The sequence below is a fragment of the Schistocerca gregaria genome, chromosome 2, assembly GCF_023897955.1.
Source record: "Schistocerca gregaria isolate iqSchGreg1 chromosome 2, iqSchGreg1.2, whole genome shotgun sequence".
Taxonomy (NCBI): domain Eukaryota; kingdom Metazoa; phylum Arthropoda; class Insecta; order Orthoptera; family Acrididae; genus Schistocerca; species Schistocerca gregaria.
This window is the reverse complement of record NC_064921.1, coordinates 545,964,082-545,985,585: the sequence shown is the minus strand read 5'-3', so window position 1 is coordinate 545,985,585 and position 21,504 is coordinate 545,964,082. Positions and strand designations below refer to the sequence as shown.

Sequence of the window (21,504 nt, the reverse complement as noted above, 5' to 3'; positions counted from 1 at the left end):
TTAGAGCCCTATTGGACTCATCATATGTCTAGCTATGGCTCTGACAGATGACATGTATGTAAGCATCCTGTCTGATCATCTGCGCCATTGATGTCCATTGTGGATTGCGATGTACTTGGTCAATCCCAGCAGTACAGTGCGACACCCTGCACGTCTATAATTGCTAAAGAGCGGCTCCAGGAATACTCTCCTGAGTTTAAACACTTCCGCTGGCCACCAAATTCCCCAGACATGAACATTATTGAACATTTCTGGGATGCCTTGCAATGTGCTGTTCAGAAGAGATCTCCAGCCCCTCATACTCTTACGGATTTATGGAAAGCCCTGCAGCATTCATGGTGTCAGTTCCCTCCATTATTACTTCAGACATCATTCAAATCCATGCCATGTCATTTGAGGCACTTCTGCGTGCTCGGGGGACCGTCACGATATTAGGCATGATATTTGTCTCTTCAGTGTATAAATCCAGTTTCTGTGATGTGGTGATTATTAATTATATTCAGGGTATAGATGAAGATTAAGATGCCAACTTTTTCAACAAGCAACCATTGTCTTTTTTTATAATCCTGGAGTAAAAATATGTACATATAGCAAATGTCAAACTGCAAGAAATGTTTGAGGAACAGCAAGTATTTCATACATAATTTTGGCTTGTAGAATCATCATTAGCAGCTATATGGAATCTGAAAGAAACGGGAAGTAACTGGAGGTGTGACAACTTTACTTCTCCTTCCTTCTTTTCTACAGTCATCTCAGCTTAGCACTGTCAGTTTTGTTTTAGAATAATGATACCTCCTGTTCTCAAATGTGAAAGCATTAGCAGTGTTCCAGGTGCTGCTGCTTCAAAGGTAGCTTGACAAGAACCAGAGTAGGGAAGGAGAACTCTATTTGTTTAAAAAATCCATATACATTTGTTTATTTTATTTTCATTTAACTGTATCAGAAAACTGAAATAATTTTAAAAACTCTCTCTTGTGCATGGTGTCCAGTGCTGTACACATCCTTTTAAAAGTCCTACTGGCTGTCCCCTGCCAATACCAATGCAGTCTCAATGGACAGAAAGAAATTACCAAAGGAAAAAATATTTGAGTATCTGTTGTACCTCGTCAAGAGAGTCATTTATGAAAGAAAGATAAGGATGACACGAGACAACTCTAGAAAAATTTAAATACATAACTTGCCAGTCACATCTTTCACTTAATGATTATGTAGATTTAATTACTAAAGATTCTTGTTAGCTGAATGACAATATAACACAAACATAAGAATTATTTTATGATAAATATAGATGTGGTTATATGGATGACACTAATAACTGGGAAATACAACAGCTTTCTGCTGTAGCTCTTTTTTTTAAAATGATTGCCTTTCTTTTTAATTTTACTGTGTTAAACCTAGCTTGGGTAAGCTACATGTTTATAAGAATAATGCTAGGTGTTGGACAATTTTGTTGCTCTGAAGGATTTTTTAAAAGATGGAATGTTGTTGTTCCAATGGAAATAAGACTGAACAATATTTTCTGCTACAGATGTGGCTGAGTGAACTCAGAACATTAGTGTACTATTAAACTTTATAACATTAAAAATTAATTAATATAATTTCGGCAACAAAACCATTTTATATGTAGCGTGTAATTTTCCTTATAGTGATATGAGGTATAGGCCTACTTTGTATTCGAATTGCTGATATTCGTTTTAAGACCGTGGTCCAAGTCTAAATTCTCTGCTTAACATTTTCAATTTTTGTAGACTTTACTTGATGAATTTCGACTGATATATCGATTTCTGTTGCTCCGGAGTACTATCGATAGCTTGGCGCATTCGATCGTAGCCACATTTATATTTAAGATCGATTTTTTTCAATAACGTAAACTCAGTTGCATGCTGTGCATCACTCCGCGTGGAAGGGGAGTTACGGACCGGAGAATTCAGTTGTCTCATTGCTGTATACAAACGAAGTGTGATAGGCAAAATGTTCTCAGACGGAAGTAAGGATGACAGCCAACGCATGAACGCAACGCCGGTTGCGACCCAACCTCCGAAAGAGAAACAGGCGGGAAGTGACAAAAATTTAATGAGTGATCGGCGTGAAGTGGGCGTAACTTTGAGAAACACTAAACCAAAACCAAAAAAAGTTAGGAGTGCTATTCCAAAGCACAGGTAATTGCAATCACATTTTCCTTCTTTGTTTATACCCTTAAGTGAAGAGCGCATTGCTGCACACTGTGAGTATTTTTCTGGCGGCCAGCGCGAATCCCAGTCTTGAAGGTGTTTTTTCAGATCTTTTATGGTTGTTCACATTCAGTTGTAGACTATCCCTCATTTTTACTGAGGTAGTTCTCTAGTAACATTGAGTTGTCTAATCGGCTTTAGCCAACTTCTTGTAACCAGAAAAATCTCGTTACTGGCAAAAAGGAAATTGTCTTATGGCAGTTTCTACTGATAACTGCACATTAAACTAATAATTCGTAATCTTAATGTGGTAAAACAATCAGGTATAGGAGAAAGGAGTGGGCTTTTCTATTGTGTGCATACGCTATGAGTGTATATTTACGTGAATAAGTTTTATTTACTGTGCTTAATATTATACAGCTGTTATGTATATGATGCTTGTATTAAAATTTCTTGTGTTTATATGGGAAAATATCTGTTGTTTACAGGCAAGAGTTGTTAAAGTGGAATGGTTGGGGTTACAAGGACTCTCAATTTGTAGTTAAAGATGGGATAATCCATTTCACGGGAAACCGGTAAGTTTTCATTTCATTTTTTTATACTTGTATGCGTTGCTTGCGTTTTCAAAGCCAAACGACACATTAAAAAATAGACTTATTGTTATTCTAGAAGCCTACGAGAATGTTAAACTTTTGCTACTGATGTTTCATGCCAAACTGACGGTTTTATATTCTGGGTACTCATTTGTTAGTGATATTGCCGGTCATCAGAGAAGAACTAGAATTACTTGTATTCTGTGAGATCATGATTTTTTACATAGCTTTGTGCTGTAAACATCCTCTAAAATCAGTAAATTAGCTGTCAGTCAGTATTGGGAAACCCAGTGTAATTAATCCGTGCCTGATTCAGATATCACTGTGGGTCTTAGTATTTTGATAACAGTAAGCAGAGTACAATTAGTTTCAATACATGCCAAAAATAAAGTGTCTTGTGTAAGTATGGTATCAAACAGCAAAAGAAAAACTGAAGTCACTACATGATTTGTAAGCACCCAAACATTTGGAAAATGTTACGTAATTTATGAGTATTTACTCTGCAGTGTGGTGTGCACTGATTCCATTCTGAAACGATTCTGTGGCTGTAACTAGGCCATTTCTCTGCAATATGATCTTTTTCCAGTAGTGCTGCTCCTGAAGGGTATATGGGTAGGAGAGAGGTATAATCTGCAAGGAAACTTCACATTAGAATGATCACTGGGGCAGTGTTTATACTGAAGAGGAGGGTGCTTTGCTTAATTAGGAGATGAATACTGAGGATGTAAGATGAAGCAAAAGTGTGGCTGTATCGGACTGGTGAGGTAATAATGAAGTGAGTGTCTACTGTATGGACAATTAGAATAATGTAATGTGATGAAAGCAGTTTGCTAGTTTAGATTTTGTTTTAGTAGAGGAAGAAGCTGATACTCTGGAAGAAAACTGCAGTAGTTTAAATAAATGCTGGAAGTAATAGGTGGAGAGGAAAATTGGTCTGTCCCAATTTATACACATAGAAAAGATACATAGAAGTAACGTGTAACATCTGAGATTCAAGCTTCAGGCCACTAATATCAAGTAGTGGGAACCAAGTGAGATGTGAAATAAAGAAACAATACATTAAAAAGTTTTTATCACTAATATATGTTACAGAACTGGCAGCACAAATTGTAGATGCTGTAAGAGTAATTCAGATTCCTGTGGTTGTGCTGCTAATTGTTATTTTTTTTTTTTTTTTTTTTTTAATACAGTGGACTGACAGTTCAGTCACTTTGTATCTGTATCTTGTTTTTTGTGGACACACAAATGTTAAATACGGGACTTAAACTGCTGCTGAGACACCATATAAATGGTTGCTACCTCCCTTCTGATAACATACGTTACATTGACAGGATAGTGCTTGAAACCAGATGATTCAATTAGCCTCTTTACATCTTTATTGATCAGCAGATGGGATAGTGTGCAAAGAATACCAAAGTGTCAGACAAATGTTTTATGATTGGATGGGTACTCGGAAGTAAATTTATGATGTGACAAGAATTTTGCAACCTTGATCTCACATAATGAACAGAATAAGAAAGTGTTCATGTTGTAAAAAATTACTTAATCCAGAATGCAGAGTGTTAGGACTTTTTGGTACTACTGAACTTGAGTGGAGCTGAGGCTGTTGAAGTGATCTATATAAACTTGTTTTGCTTGAATGTCAGATTTTCCAGTGTTTGGTAGAAAAATAATGCATTCATAAGACTCGTAAGGTAGTTAATGAGATAATCTAGAACAGTAAATTCTATTTGGTGCAAACAGCTTGACTGAAGAGGAGAGAGAGTTTCAGTATGGAATGAATACCAGTTAAAACGGAGTTCCTTTACTCAGAGCTAGTTCACTACAGTTATTTGCACCAGCCATGCACCATGAACAAAAATCTGCGATGTTTGGAAGAATAGTGTGGTAAGGTGAAGTGTGTTGGAGCAATGCGGATAGTAATGAAGGGCAGTTATTTGGTTTTTAGTCTCCATCTGAAACAAAATTTTAGCTTGCTATGTCTAGCAATTTGACAGAGTTCTGTGAGTATCACTTTTGTTATTTGGTGTTCAACAGATGCTTTTTTTTCTGTTTTAAATTGTGAAGTTGTCACTTACCTAACAGCTCTCTCAGGTGGTTTTTTAATCATTGGCATAAGTTGTCCAGTTTGCAAAAAGTAGCATTATGGGCATCACTTTCTTTCATTAGACAGTGATTAGTGAGGATTACTGAAGAATGGGATACAATCTGTAGGCTTTAACCAGTGATGTCATAAGTTACCACAATGTCGTCTTGCACAGGTTTAACAGCAGAAGGATGCTGAGAAACAAGAGGTGCGGGACAAAGAAAATGGATGGTAGTCATATCTTCTTTGAGTCCTAGTATCCCATTCTCCAGTCGACTTATATAGCTCAACTGAAGAACTGTAGGCCAGCTGAAGAATAGAATACTAGTGTTAGCATAGGCGTAAAATTCGACACATGTACCCATACCTAAGTTGACCTGTATATGTCAACTGAAGAATAGGATACTAGTGCTAGCGAAGGCAAAAAAAAGAAAAAAATCTATCCTGTACTTCAGTTGACCTATGTAGGTCGTAGTTCAGCTGAATTAAAGGATGGCAGTGTTATCTATATCACGTTTTTTGTCTTTTTCTAGGGCTAGTATCCTGTTCTTCAGTTGGCATGTATATGTCAACTGCAGTGCGGGATAAAATTTCTTTGTACATCCGCTTTTTCGTTTTCGATAGTACTAGTATAGACTGAAAAATATCATAGTAATACTAGTGCTAGCAAAGGCGAAAAAAAGTGACAGTTGTAAAATTTGTATTCCGTACTGCTGTTGGTGAACCCTATTTCAAGTCTTCCATACTCATAGGAGTATATAAATCCACACATACAAACAAAAATCAAAAAGTAAAAATTGTCTCGAATGAAAAACAATTCTTCCAAAATATCTCAAACCTACCAAGAATGAAAATAAGTATCGAAATTGATATGAACAAATGATCTAAATTAATACAAGTGACAAAAATCAGACACAATGTCTAGCCCAGCATTTTAAAAATAAATTCATTTATTTCAATTTAAAATGGTGGTGCATTGCCACAGAAAATAACCAATTTATTATCTATGGCTAAAAAATAAAGACATTAATATCTATGAGTACATTATGACATCTTTGGTCAAAGTCGACAGGTTGTATCCCCTTCTTCAGTTGACCCAATCAATGCATATCAATTATACTGTACAGAATTTACCCAGTAAGTAGTGCAATTTGGCCTCACTTGTTTTGAGCGTCAGAACATTACCTACATTTTTCAGGATACGTTTTGACAAATTAATTTGTCGTCTTCAGAAGCCTACAACATTAGGGATGTTATGAAACTATATTGCAGAAACTTGCTTGGTTTTGCAGATAATGTGTTTTATTTGCAACTGGTCACTGAAATTTATCCCGAAAAAATAATACTACAGTTGCTGAAAATTACAGCCATGAATAAAATGTTATCTATTGTAATAAAGCATGTTTTCATTGCAATTGAATTAATTTCACAACCATCAAATAAATCCAGTTGCCAGGCATGTAATCAATGAAAAAGCAATGTGAAATTGTATCAGTGACGCAACACAAAGAGAAACTGAATTCCAGTTTAATAAATGTTTTCTGACTAATAAAAATTGTGCCAAACCTGGACTTGAAAATATCTCTTTTCTGTTTGTCATGACCTAACAAGTTATCACCTTAACCAAAAGACTGTCTGGATGACAGTGAATGCTTAAGTTGCACTTTGAGGCATGCTCAGATTTTATAATAATTCATGCAGCTGTATAAAACATTCTCGGACTTCTTGTCACATCAGTTCAGATGCTCATAATGAAGATGGTGGTGAAAATCATCAAAAGCTCGAGGTTTTATGCTGAATTGATGAGGCAAGAAGTCAGAGAATGTTTTATGCAACAGTGCTGTTGCAAAAGACTTCGTTCTCAGTTGAGGCAGCTGCTTGCAAAAAACTGGAAATTTGTGTTCATGTCCCAGTTTGGAATAAATGTTCATTAGTCATGACAAGTCATCTGATGATCCTTTGTAACTTTATACATTAAGGAGTAAAAATGTTCCCGTCATCCAGCATGTGGAACTGGGTGTGGAGAATGGTGAGAGGGCAGGAGAACAGGTTCACTGCGTCCTTTGTTGGCGTGATGTGCGCACTGTGGTTTCGATCAGTATCATCAATTCCTAGGAATCTAGGGCTACCAAGTTAGGTAAGGAAGGATGTATTTGACTAAGCAGAGTGTCTTTCCTCTGGGATGTTTTTAAATTAATCATTTCAGTCCTGAAGCAGTTAATTGACTGAGGATCTCCTTACTTTCAGCTGAGTTTCCACTTGTGTTAACAAGGTGGACCAGGCTATGTGAGAACACTCAAGATTTTGAAGCCTACGGCAGCTAAATTATTTTCAGCAAACATGGTTGGGTGTAGACATATAGAAAGGGACTTGATCTTTGTCTGATAGTTTTAAATCACTTTGAAACTTGAGGTAGACATCATACCATTTAATATTTCTGTGATTACCTTTTTGAGAGACGAGCATTATATGTTTCAGTATGTTCTAAACTCTGAAGACACCTCAGTTCTGTTGTTGCATGACTGGTATTTCTGAAATGTGGTAGGTACAATTTTCAAACACCCACTCTGTTATTTTGCAAGTTGGTTGGAGCACCAGAGCACCAAATGCTTGTAGCCAAGCTATTCACATACACAGCCATTTCCTCATCTCAAAGTGAGATCTTCCTCACTTGATTGTTTAGTTACAGAATTGTATGAGTACCAGGTGGGAACAGGCTACCTTGGTGTAACATATTCCAGTCTTTCTCCACCACTAGTTACTTTATCGAGCAACATGCTCCTGATTGACCAATGAAGGACGTTGTCCTGAATGGGGATCATCATAGAGGTTGATGTTACTTCTCTGAAACTCTTTGAAACATTTTAGAATGGTATAGTGACGGGGGCCAATCTTCTCCAAGTTTTTGAGTCATTTCCCCAAAGCAATGATCCACTGCTAGTCACCCTGTGTTTTTGATCTTGATACCACGTGATCAGGAGGTACATCAAAAGTTATGTAAGGAGCACGATCTCCCAGCCACAGTGCTTATGGTTGAAGGTCTACACACAAATGGAATCAGTTGGCGACTTGCAAAATTTCTCTTGGCTTTTGTACTGAATAGTGTCACAACAAGCATTCTGGTTAAACATGCTGGCCAAACGACAAGTATACAGTGTTCACGGTGATGGGAAAATGTTAGTGATATGGATTGGGGCAATTTTTTTCAGTAACTACGTATTTACAGTCTTCAAGAAGATGGAAGAGAAATCTTTGTTCAATCCTGCATCTACATCTACGTGATTGCTCTGCTATTCTCAATAAAGTGCCTGGCAGAGGTTTCAATGAACCACTGTCCTCTACCGTTCCACTCTCGAACGGCACGCGGGGGAAACGAGCACTTCAATTTTTCTGTGCGAACCCTGATTTCTCTTATTTTATCGTGATGATCATTTCTCGCTATGTAGGTGCGTGCCAACAGAATGTTTTCGCAATTGGAGGAGAAAACTGGTGATTGAATTTTATGAGAAAATCCCGTCGCAACGAAAAACGACTTTGTTTTAATGATTGCCATTCCAATTCATGTATCATGTCTGTGGCACTGTCTCCCTATTTCGCTATAATACAAAACGAGCTGCCCTTCTTTGTACTTTTTTTTATGTCATCCGTCAGTCCCATCTGATGCGGATCCCAAATCGCACAGCAATACTCCAGAGTGGGGACAAGCATGGTGTGAGCAGTCTCTTCAGTAGACCTGTTGCACCTTCTAAGTGTTCTGCCTATGAATCTCAGTCATTGGTGGGTTCTACCCACAACATTATCTATGTAATCGTTCCAGTTTAGCGTGTTTGTAATTGTAATCCCTAAGTATTTAGTTGAATTTACAGCCTTCAGATTTGTGTCATTTACCGCGTAATCTAAATTTGGCGGATTTCTTTTAGTACTCATGTGACTAACTTCACACTTTTCTTTATTCAGGGTCAACTGCCACATTTCGCACCATACAGATATCTTATCTAAATCATTTTTCAACTCGTTTTGATCATCTGATGACTTTACAAGATGATAAATGGCAGAATCATCTGCAAACAATCTAAGACGACTACTCAGATTGTCTCCTATGCCGTTAATATAGATCAGGAACAATAGAGGGCCGGATATTACTTCTGTTTTACTCGACGACTTTCCGTCTATTACTACGAACTGTGACCTTTCTCACAGGAAATCACAAATCCAGTCGCACAACTGAGGCGATACTCCGTATGCACGCAATTTGGTTAGAAGACGCTCGTGAGGAACGGTGTCGAAAGCCTTCTGGAAATCTAAAAATATGGAATCAATTTGACATCCCTTGTCGATAGCACTCATTACTTCATGAGTATAAAGAGCTAGTTGTATTTCACAAGGACGATATTTTCCGAAACCGTGCTGACTGTGTCAATAAATCGTGTTTTAGGTACTTCATAATGTTCGAATACAGTATATGTTCCAAATCCCTTCTGCAAATCGACGTTAGTGATATAGGCCTGTAATGCAGCGAATTACTCCTACTTCCCTTTTTGGGTATTGATGTGACTTGAGCAATTTTCCAGTCTTTAGGTACAGATGTTTCTGTGAGCGAGTAGTTGTATATAATTGCTAAATATGGAGCTATTTTATGAGCATACTCTGAGAGGAACCTGACTGATGCAAACTCTGGATCGGAGGTCTTGCCTGTATTAAGTAATTTAATCTGCTTCGTTACTCCGAGGATATCTGTTTCTATGTTTATCTTGGCAGTTGCTCTTGATTGGAAATCAGGAACATTTACTTTGTCTTCTTTGGTGAAGGAGTTTCGGAAAATTGTGGTTAATGATACTGCTTTAGTGGCACTGTCATCAGTGATTTCACCGTTGTTATCGCGCAGTGAAGGTATTGATTGCGTCTTGTCACTGGTGTGCTTTATGTATAACCAGAATCTCTTTTGTTTGCTGCCAGATTTCCAGACAGAATTTCGTCGTGGAAATTATTAAAAGCATCTCGTATTGAAGTACGCGTCATATTTCGAACTTCGGTAAAACTTTGCCCATCTTGGGGATTTTGCGTTCTTTTAAATTTGGCATGCTTTTTTCGTTGCTTCTGCAACAACTATCTGACCCGTTTTGTGTGCCATGGGGGATCAGTACCATCACTTATTAATTTATGTGGTATATATCTCTCAGTTGCTGTCGATACTATATCTCTGAAAACATTCCACAACTTTTCTACACTGACATGATCAGATTGGAAGGAGTGAAGACTCTCTCTTAAAAAGGCGTTAAGAGCATTTATTACTTTTTTTTAAATAGAAATACTCTATATATTCTTTTTGATGGTTGTGTTACGGTATTCAGCCTAGTAGCAACTGCCTTGTGGTCGCTAATCCTTGTATTTGTTACAATACGAACTATTTGTCCAGGATTATTTGTTGCTAAAAGGTCAAGTATGCTTTCGCAACCATTTACACTTCGGGTGAGCTCATGAGCTAATTGTTCAAAATAATTTTCTGAGAAAGCATTCAGTACAATTTCCGATGGCGTTTTATGCCTGCCGACGGTTTTAAACGTATAATTTTTCCAGCATAGGGTAGATTAAAGTCTCCACCTTCTATAATTGTATGAGTGGGGTACGTATTTGAAACGAGACTCTGGTTCTCTTTGAACTGTTCAGCAACTATATCTTCTGAGGCGGTCGGTCGGTAAAAGATCCAATTTATAGTTTAGTCCGATTGTCAGGTATAACCTCTACCCATACTATTTCACACGAACCATCTATTTCAGTTTCGCTGCAAGGTAAACTACCTCTGACAGCAATAAATACTCCACCGCCAACTGTATTTAATCTATCCTTTCTGAACACTATTAGATAGTTTGAAAAATGTCGGCTGAACTTGTTTCCGGCTTCAGCCAGCTCTGTGTACCTATAACTATTTGAGCTTCAGTGCTTTCTACTAGGGCTTGGAGCTCTGGTTCTTTCCCAACACAGCTACGACAATTTACAACTACAATACCAATCGTTTCTACAACTACGTTACTGTGTTTTATATATACTTGCCCACTTTTAGACGACGTTGCTTCTGTGGTTCCCTGAGACCCTCTAACCTAAAAATCCGCCCAGTCCCTTCCACACAGCCCCCACTACCCGTGTAGCCGCCTCCTGTGTGTAGTGGACTCCTGACCTATTAAACGGAAACTGGAAATCCACCACCAGATGGTGTAAGTCAAGGAATCGCCAGCCTGTACAGTCACAGAACTGCCTGAGCCTCTGATACAGTGATACAGACCCTCCACTTGGCTCTGCACCAAAGGACCACAGTCGGTTCTGTTGACGATGCTGCAGATGGTGATCTCTGCCTTAATCTCGGAAGCAAGATTGGCAGTCTTTACCATTTCCGCTAGCCGCCCGAAACCAGACAGAATCTGCTCCGATCCAAAGCGAAACACGTCATTGGTACCGAGATGAGCCACCACCTGCAGTTCGCTGCACCCTGTACTCTTCATGGCATCCGGAAGCACCCTTATCACATCCGGAATGTCTCCCCCCGGAATGCACATGGAGTGCACACTGGGTTCCTTCTCCTCCTTGGCAGGTATGTTCCTAAGGGGCCCCATTACGCGCCTAACGTTGGAGCGCCCAACTACCAGCAAACCCACCCTCTGTGAATGTCCAGACCTCGTGGGCCGAGAAGCTTCCTCTGGAACAGGGTGGATGACTGCATCTGGCTCAGAGACTTCATCAGCCACAGTTAATGCCCGAAACCTGTTCATCAAACGGACCAGGGAGACCCTACGATTGACCCATCAGAAAGTCTTTTGTTGCCTGTCAGACTTTGGAATGATCTCCCACTCGACCACGGGTGAGGGGTCAACCCCAGTGCAGGCAGTACCTGGGGCAGCCACAGCAGTGGACCGATCGGAGGATGCGTGGGACGTGCTCGACGTCCCTCGCATCCCCACATCCGATCCCCTACAGTGACGCCCCTTGGCAGCAGCCTCAAGCTGTGTGCCCCCCAGGGGGCTCGCGGTCCTTTCGTGAGTACGTGCGTGGCGAGCACGGGGCCCCGAGCTATTGCAGCCTTCCTTCTTTTTCCGGGCTGCATTTCCTTTCCCTTCCCCTCCTTTCCTGTCCTTCATCCTTCCCTCCGACCTCTCCTCTCCCTCTCTTGGTGGCCCTATTTATGGTATCCCTCCTTATGTTGGCCCTGCTATTCTCCTGGTTCTGTTGACCTTGCAATTCGGCCTTGTTCTGTAATTCCTTCATCCTTTTGGTATTCTCTGGTCCCCTCTGGGGTTTGACCTCCATCACTAAATTTTCTTCCGTAGTGTGAGCCATTTGGGGAAGAGCACCTTACCTAGTGTCTCCAGCGTGTGCCATCATCATTGATTCCATCGTTTCCTTTACGTCGTTGTTTGACGCTAGGGTCCATAGCCAGCACGGTAGCCAGCCCGTGTGGTGGGGTCGCTATGTACCCTTTTGGTTGAGCCCCCTGAAAACACAGGGATCACACGTCTGATACCTGAGCTGTGACCTCCTCATGTAAGCCTAGGAGTGGTTGCTTGTCGTCCTGGAGCATCGGAACTCCCAGCAATGGCCGCCGTGCCAGACGGCCCTTGCTGTGGCTGGGTGGCGCCCATGAGGAGAGCCCCTGATCGGAGTGGGTGGTATCAGGGCGGACACTATGCTCATGAAACGCATAAGAGTCCACAACTCTGGCTGTTCTCCGGCCGTCTCTTTGACTGGAAAAGATTCTTCACGTGCTGCTTCCTCTGCCCCTTCCGCCTTCCCTTCCGTGGCTACCCCCTGGGAGGAGGGCCAGGCTCGTCGGCTGGGGGCGAAACCTTTCCCTCGCTATCTGGTTTGCGCCAGAACTGATGGGGATACTTTTACTCATACGAAACCTATGTTTTTTGTTGAACACATCGAAGACAAGTTTGGCGAGGTGGACTCTATCAGCAAGATGCGGTCTGGGTCGCTGTTGATTAAAACCGCTTCAGCTACCCAGTCTGCAGCTCTTCGTGCCTGTACCCATCTTGGTACGATTCCTGTGTCAATTACCCCACACCAGTCCTTGAACATGGTGCAAGGTGTAATTTTCCATAGAGACCTCCTCCTTCAATCTGATGAGGAACTTCGGGACAATCTAAGCCGGCGGGGGGTTCACTTTGTTCGGCGGGTTCAGAGGGGTCCGAAGGACAACCGCGTTGACACTGGTGCCTTTATCTTGGCCTTTGAAGGGGACACCCTCCCTGAGAAGGTCAAGATTATGGTCTATCGGTGTGACGTGAAGCCATACATCCCACCACCTATGCGATGTTTCAAGTGTTTGCGTTTTGGCCACATGTCTTCGCGCTGTTCGCAGGCCCCCCTCTGTGGTGACTGTGGACATCCGTTCCATGAGGGAAGTTCCTGTGTTCCCCCTCCTGTGTGCGTAAATTGTCGTGGAAATCATTCTTCACAGTCACTGGATTGCCCAGTGTATCAGAAAGAGAAAAAGATGCAGGAGTATAAGACTCTCGATCGTCTCACCTATACCGAGGCCCGTAAAAAGTATACACGCCTTCATCCAGTGACCCTGACAACTAGTTATGCTTCAGCAGTATCTTCACCCCCTCCTCCTCATTCCTTACCCCAGTCCCGAACCCCTTTCCTCCCCCCTCCCCCTGCGGTTCCCACACCATCCCCTCCGGGCACCGCTTCCTCTCCCCGGCTGGAGAAGTGTCCTGCTTCTTCGGCGTCTGCCGGTCATGGGCGCCCCTCGCGGGATCCCCCTTCCCGGCACCTTCCAGGCCAAAGGTCTGCTGCCACGCGGCCACCACGAGAACCACGGTCTGCGGGCCCCCAGATCGCCCGCTCTCTTTCTGTTCCCGATCTTACTGTGGCTGGCTCCATTTTGTTGCACAGCCCTCCACGATCCCAAACAGAAAGAAAGAAGAAGCACAAGTCCTGGGACAAGGAGTCTCTGGTGTCGCCAGAGGTCTCGTCCCCATCTTCACAACCTGACTCTGACCTGTTATTCATGGATGTCGCCCCCTCCTTGTCGGTGACGGGTGGTGACCCACCGGCATGACTGACATTAGCCTGTTCACCCCCCAATTGACTCATCGTTCTTTGGCTATCCAATGGAACTGTAATGGCTATTACCGTCACCTACCGGAGTTGCAATCCCTTCTTTCGTTTTACTCTGCGGCTTGTGTGGTTCTACAAGAAACTCATTTTACTGGTGGTCACTCACCAACGCTCCGTGGCTTCCGTGCTTTCTGTCGAAATCGGATCGGCCCCCTACGGGCGTCTGGCGGAGTTTGCACGTTGGTCCGAACGGACATTGCCAGCACGTGGATTCCTCTCCAAACTACATTGGAAGCAGTTGCTGTTAGGATCCACCTGGACTCTGGGGTCACAATTTGCAATCTGTATCTCCCTCCTGACAGAACTCCTACACCTGCCTCCTTAAGTGCCCTCCTCCAGCAACTTCCTCCTCCCTTCCTTATACTTGGCGATTTTAATGCACATCATCCCTTGTGGGGCAGTGCATTTCCATCTAGTCGGGGTCATCTCATTGACCAGTTTATTACCGACCACGACTTGTGCCTTCTTAACGATGGCTCCCCTACCCATTTCAGTGCCGGTCATGGTAGCTTTTCTGCCATTGATCTTTCTCTCTCTTCTCCCTCCCTCCTCCCTTCCCTACAATGGTCACCGCACGACGACCTTTGCGATAGTGACCACTTCCCGTTGATTCTCTCGCTCCCTTCCCGCTCCCCCATGGACAGATCACCTCGTTGGTCCTTCCAACGTGCCAATTGGCCTCTGTATACTGCACAGGTCGTTTTTTCTCCCTCATTGTCGGATGGTATTGATGATGTCATACGTGACATGTCTGACGCGATTGTTCACGCTGCTAGCCTTGCTATCCCGCGCTCATCTGGACCATTTCGCCGCCGGCAGGTCCCTTGGTGGAGTTCGGACATTGCCGTTGCCATCCGTGATCGCCGTCGAGCTTTGCAACACTTTAAGAGGCATCCATCCGTTGCCAATCTTATTACCTTTAAACGCCTTCGCGCAAAAGCCCGTTACTTAGTCAAACGGGGCAAACGGATGTGTTGGGAACGCTTTGTTTCTTCCCTCGGTTCTGCTGTCCCTCTGTCGCGGGTATGGGCTACACTTCGCTCTCTCCAAGGTTGCCATCGGCAGTCTACCCTCCCGGGTCTTCACCTCCCGGATGGCCTTTGCACGGACCCGTTGATTCTCGCGGAACACCTTGCGACCCATTTTGCAACAGCGTCGGCATCAGCCTCCTATCCGGCTGCTTTCCTTCCCCAGAAACAGCGGGCCGAAGCTTCCGCCTTATGTTTTACCCCCAGCCAGTCAGAATCATACAACGACGCTTTTACTGAACGGGAACTTCTTTCCGCACTCTCCTCTTCTCATGATACGGCCCCTGGCCCAGACTCCATTCATAACCAACTGCTTCAACATCTCAGTGCTCCACAACAGCGACATCTTCTCCGGGTATTTAACCGTATTTGGCTCCAGGGTGACTTCCCTTCTCAATGGAGGGATAGCATCGTGGTTCCCGTCATTAAGCCCGGTAAGAACCCCCTGTTCGTCGACAGCTATCGGCCAATTAGTCTGACGAACGTTGTTTGTAAGTTACTTGAACGGATGGTAGCCCGTCGGCTCACTTGGGTCCTCGAATCTCGGCGTCTGTTGTCCCCTTACCAGTGTGGCTTCCGAGAGGGACGGTCTCCGATCGATCATTTACTTCGCTTGGAATCCGCAGTTCGGCAGGCCTTTTCCCCGCGCCGCCATTTGGTTGCTGTATTTTTCGACCTTCGCAAGGCCTATGATACGGCTTGGCGCCATCATATCTTACTTACACTTCATGAGTGGGGTCTTCGGGGCCCACTCCCGATTTTTATCCGCCAGTTCTTGTTTCATCGTTCGTTTAGGGTTAGGGTTGGTACAGTTTTAAGTTCTCCGCAAACCCAGGAGAATGGCATCCCTCAGGGTTCCGTATTGAGTGTACTTCTGTTCCTCATTGCTATAGATGGACTTGTGGCCTCCGTCGGTCCTTTGGTCACTCCTGCTCTGTATGTGGATGATTTCTGCATTTGGGTTAGTTCCTCTTCGATGGCCGCTGCAGAGCGGCAGCTCCAAGGTGCTATACGGCGTGCCTCTGCATGGACCATCTCACACGGATTTCAGTTTTCTCCTTTAAAATCGCGAGTGGTCCACTTTTGTCGCCGTGTGACAGTCCACCCCGATCCAGAGCTCTATCTCAATGCACAACGATTACCTGTGGTCCCACGGTTTCGTTTCCTTGGCCTTCTTTTCGACAACAAGCTCACTTGGCTGCCTCATATCAGACGCCTGAAGATAGGATGTTTCCGTAAACTAAACGTCCTTCGCTTCCTTGCCCACACCTCTTGGGGTGCTGACCGTTCCACTCTCCTCCACCTTTATCGGGCCTTAGTGTTGTCTCGCTTGGACTATGGTTGTCAAGTTTACGGTTCAGCTGCCCCTTCTACATTGCGCCTCTTGGATCCGGTCCACCATCGTGGTATCCGTTTGGCCATCGGTGCCTTCCCGACTAGCCCTGTTGATAGTCTCCTGGTTGAGGCTGGGATCCCCCCCCCCTTTCCGTTCGGCGCTCCCAGCTTCTGGTTTCGTATGCAATCGCTGTCCGTTCCTCTCCCACTCATCCTTCCTATTCTATCCTGTTCCCTGCCCAAGGAAGTCGCCCACCTGACTCCCGCCCTCGGGCGGGTTTACCGGTTGGGCTCCGCCTAGCGTCTCTTCGCCGTGATTTTCAGCTTCCTTCCTTTTCCTGTATCCCACGTTCCCTCCCCAACACACCTCCTTGGTTAGTTCCTCGGCCCCGAGTTCGGATGGATCTCTGCCGAGGTCCGAAAGATTCCGTTCCCCCGATGGTGTTCCGTTGTTTTTCCGCCGTATTTTATCTGAGTTTCGGGATGCTGTTCTTTTTTACACTGATGGCTCTAAATCTGCTGATCGTGTGGGCTATGCCTTCACCTCCTCTGTAGGCATGGAAAATCATCTCCTGCCAAATGCATGTGGGGTGTTCACTGCGGAATTGATGGCGGTCTCCCGGGCCCTGGCCTTTATTAAACAGTCCAAGCTCAATCGCGTTTTGTTATGTACAGACTCAATGAGTGGCCTTCAGGCACTTGACCAGTGTTTCTCCCGTCATCCCTTGGTCTCCTCCATCCATGACCATCTCGCTGATCTCCACCATGCTGCTTGTTCTGTTAGCTTCCTTTGGGTCCCTGGCCATGTGGGCATCCAAGGAAATGAGCTTGCTGATCGTTTGGCTGGGGGAGCAGTCACTTACCCCCATTCCCTGTCACCCCTCCTGTGGCGGATTTACGGCTTCATCTCAAATCCCACTTTGCGCAATCATGGGCCGCATCCTGGGAGGCTACCTCCTTGTCTAATAAACTTCGTGCGATTAAGGTGACACCTGTCCCATGGCGTTCTTTCTTACGCCTCTCGTGAAAGGACTCAACCACCCTCTGTCGTCTTCGCATCGGCCATACCAGGCTGACCCATGGTTTTCTTTTGCGTGGTGAGCCACCCCCACTTTGTGGTTGTGGAGCTTTCCAGTCAGTGGCCCACATTTTGGTGGAATGCCCCCTTCTTTTAACTCTGCGTACTAAGTACAGACTTCCCTGCACTTTACCCTTAATATTAGCAGACGATTCCCGGATGGTTGAACTGGTTCTCAGTTTCCTCCGTGAAAGTGGTTTTTATTCTCAGTTTTAAGGATTTTCATCTCCCTCTGGAGTAGGGGCAGGGCGGTGAGGGTTGGGATGTCTCCCACTGTAGGCTGTGCTTGGAGATTCCTGACTCCCCTCCCTGGCCATGTTCCTTCTTTTTTCCCTTTTACTGTTTTTATCGCCTTTTAGGTTTGTTTAATCCCATTTACAATCCGCCCTTTTACACTCTGGCGGTTGAACGCTTTTAAATAGCATGTGGTCTTGCTTGTACTGCATCACAGGTGGGATATTTCCTCTCTTGAGTTTGCCCATTTACTGACTTCCCTCCTTGTGTTTTTATCATTGACGACACAACTGCACTTTTTTAGCCTTTTACCTTTTACCTTTTATCGTTTTTGACTCTTCTGAGCTGTCCCTCTGTTGGAACTGACCGTCTTTGTAACAAGGGACTGATGACCTTGCTGTTTGGTCCCTTCAACCCCAATCAACCAACCAACCAACCAAGCTGTGTGACGGAAGCCAAAGCAGCCTGGAGCTGTGAGCGAAGGGTCGCCAACTCAGCTTGCATCTGTACACAATAATCACGGTTCGTATCCATTACTGCAGTCGCTCCTGTTTGAAGCTCGTTAAAATGTGTAACAAGCGAATGGTGTACTCGCCTTATTAGTAGCAGGAACTAGCGATGCTGCTCTCGCTCACGGTGTAACTGACACTAACTCAAAACAAGACGATTTCAGCAAAAAGGTATGGTCTGTAATGTCTACCAATGTTCCTATCCTGTTGTTTATCAGATTTATCGCTAGAGGATATGGCATACAATCACAGGACTAATGACTCAGTAGTATATCCCAGCAGCCATATCAGTTAACTTGCTTGTATTGTGGCGTAGCAGGACCAAACATAACGCGGCTTCAATTCAGTGTATTAAGTATACGTATTACAGCTTGCGGTACAGTCATGCATAAAGATGCTGAACTGATAATGTGTTAGCGCTGATAATAGAAGGTAATAGTCGATACTTGTCATATGTAGTAAATCCTATGTGTTTTCTGGTGCTACGTTTCTCCGCCAGCATTTTTCTCTTAATGAGCACCTTATTTATTCTCCAGCCGAAGCCGTCATAGGCAGGGAGTGAAAAGTTCGCTACAGAAGAAACGCTATTGATAATTGCTTACTGGTGTGGTATACTCAGACATTAAAGAACGCTTGTGGGTTTCCAGAATGATGACGTCGGTGCTTCACGTAATGCTTGGAACTTGTTGTACGTGTATACCTCTGTTAATCCTTCTGTCTACAAACGTACTTCGCAAGCCACCGTACGTTGCGTGACGGGAGTGTACCTAGTATTACTGCTAGTCGCTTCCTTTCATGTTCTACTCGCAAATGGAGCTCTGATTTGTCTTGTCATCCCGGTCCTTATGCGAGAAGTATATTGGTTGCAATAGGATCGTTCTGCAGTTTGTCGCTGATGCCGCGTTTTTATTCGTTCTTAATAATCTTTTCTCCAGGGATTCTCAGTTCAGTTCGCGGAGCATTTAACTCGCGCGATGCACGAACATAACAAATCTTGCAGTACTCTTCTGAATTTTGTCGATGTCTTCGTTTCATGTGTCCTGGTGGGGATACAACACACCTGAGCAGCACTCAAGAATATGCCGCACAGGTGTTCTGTACCCCGACTCCTTCACAGATGAACGTTTCTTTTCTAGCAGTTTCCGAATATACCGAAATTGGCAGCTTGCCTAATATTACAATTGACGTTTCCTGCTCGTTCTGTTTCAATGTTTCTTTGCTCCGTTACGCCTAGACATTTAATCGTCGTGGCTGTATCAAGCAGTACATCACTAATACTATACTGGAACGTTACGCGATTGTTTTTCCTTGTCATTTGCATTACCATACTTTTTTCATATTTAGAGCAAGCAGCCACTGTTCATAGCAAATAGAGATTCTGCTCAAGTCACTCAACGATGATGTTTCCCGCACACGACAACGTCATCAGCAAACAGGCGCACATTGCTCCTAACCATATACGTCAGATCGTTAAATCATTTTGAACGTTGAGAGGATTTAGTGTTTCGAAGAATTTGCAACTTCTTTTTTTCAACTTGTTTGTGCGTTCGCTTTCCGACGCCTCTTGTTAAAAACACTCATAGAAGGATGATATTCATTTGGGTAAACTTTGCTCTGGAGAATGCTTATGATTTTTGTAGATAACCACAAGAAGGAGAGTAATTACAGTTTTAACAAATAAGTTTTAACTGCTACGGTAATACTACAGTTGTCGCCGATACCAAGTGATGGTAGGGAAAAATAAATAGAATGTTCCATGTACTGGAAATATTCGGATGCTGAACTGAGTCAGTAAGATAAATATGTTTCTCAGGAGTGGCGCACCTCGTAAGAGATACGGGAAAAGACTTGATAACATGGAAGCATGTTGGTCATCTTTAATTGTATAAAAATGTCCAAGTCTGTAGATAGCTTTTCTTTATTTTCAAATCGCCGGTTTTGGCACATCTTGCAATCTGCTCGAAAAAAAATAAAAAATTAAGTACAGTTGATTCAAGACTCAAGTTACAAAGTTTCAGATTTTTGCGCGCCTTTGTTGTTTCCACAGTATGTCTCTTATAACCGATCGCCGCATTTAGTCTAGTTGTTCTCTACATTTCTCTTTTTCCCCATTCGATTCAGTACCACCTCATTAGTTACTCGATCTACCCAAATATTCACTTCTTGTCTGGACTGTGTATCATCCACGTTTCACCGCCGTAGAAGGCTGTGTATACCTCAGAAAAATGACGTACGTGTATTCAAAAGAGACTTCTTAGCGCTTAACTTTTTTCGATGTTAATAAAGTCCTCTTTTTCTCAAATGATTTTCTTCCTGTTACGAGTCATACCTGTACATCGTACCTAGTTCGACAGTCACAGGGAAGTCCAAGATGACGAATTGACAATGAATGATCTGTGCGACTGCCTTCTGAGAGTGCAATGGCCAGTCAGTTCAGCAATGATGCCATACAAGTTGAAGTGTGTTACTGCATCTTAAATGGTATTGTAGTTCTAGAATGAAGCTTTCACTCTAAGCGGAGTGTGTCCAGTTTTGAAACTTTCTGGCACTTACATCCGTATGCTGAACTACGAATCGAAGTCAGGTCTTTACCTTTCATGGACACTGCTCTTACTGTCTAAGCTGTGCAGGCATGGCTGGCGACTCCTATTCAAAGCTTCAGTTCTGCTAGTAATTCTCCGACTTTACAAACTTCAGTCGATCATAGCAATAACAGTAAAATGATAGGTTCCGGGTCGGAGCCCGGTAGGTGGTTCTAATCTTCAAGGAAGTTTCCCTAAATGTCTTAGTAGTTCTAGCGCGGAAGGTGTCAGGCAATGATTCATAGACAGTAGCATGCGACTCGAGAGGTAACATTACTATTTTCATCTTCTTGGTTCAATCTCCCATTAAAAATACTTGTTCAAAACCGGTGGTAGGCAGATAACGTCTTCCGAGATTGTCCTAAATGCATTCTCCGAAAATTATTTCGAGCAGTTAGTCCACGAACCCTCGCGAATTGTAAATGGTTGCGGAAACACACTTGACCTCATGGCCACAAACAATCCAGAGCTGATAGAGAGCATCATGACTGATACAGGGATTAGTGATCACAAGGTCATTGTAGCTAGGCTCAATACCATTTCTTCCAAATCCATCAGAAACAAACGCAAAATAATTTTATTTAAAAAAGCGGATAAAGTGCCACTAGAAGCCTTCCTAAAAGACAATTTCCATTCCTTCCGAACTGACTATGCGAATGTAGACGAGATGTGGCTCAAATTCAAAGATATATTAGCAACAGCAATTGAGATATTCATACCTCATAAATTGGTAAGAGATGGAACGGATCCCCCGTGGTACACAAA

The 21,504-nt window shown here is 43.4% G+C and overlaps 1 protein-coding gene across 1 annotated transcript in view; it reads left to right on the top strand.

The window, feature by feature from the left end:
- The first annotated feature begins 1,844 nt into the window (after positions 1 to 1,844).
- LOC126331792 (alkyldihydroxyacetonephosphate synthase) overlaps positions 1,845 to 21,504 on the top strand; it is a 245,753-nt gene continuing 226,093 nt past the window's right edge. The window contains exons 1-2 of the mRNA XM_049996521.1: positions 1,845 to 2,159; positions 2,660 to 2,746. Of these exons, the coding sequence (XP_049852478.1) occupies positions 1,972 to 2,159; positions 2,660 to 2,746 (275 nt within the window). The 5' untranslated portion in view covers positions 1,845 to 1,971. The remainder of the gene's footprint in view (positions 2,160 to 2,659; positions 2,747 to 21,504) is intronic.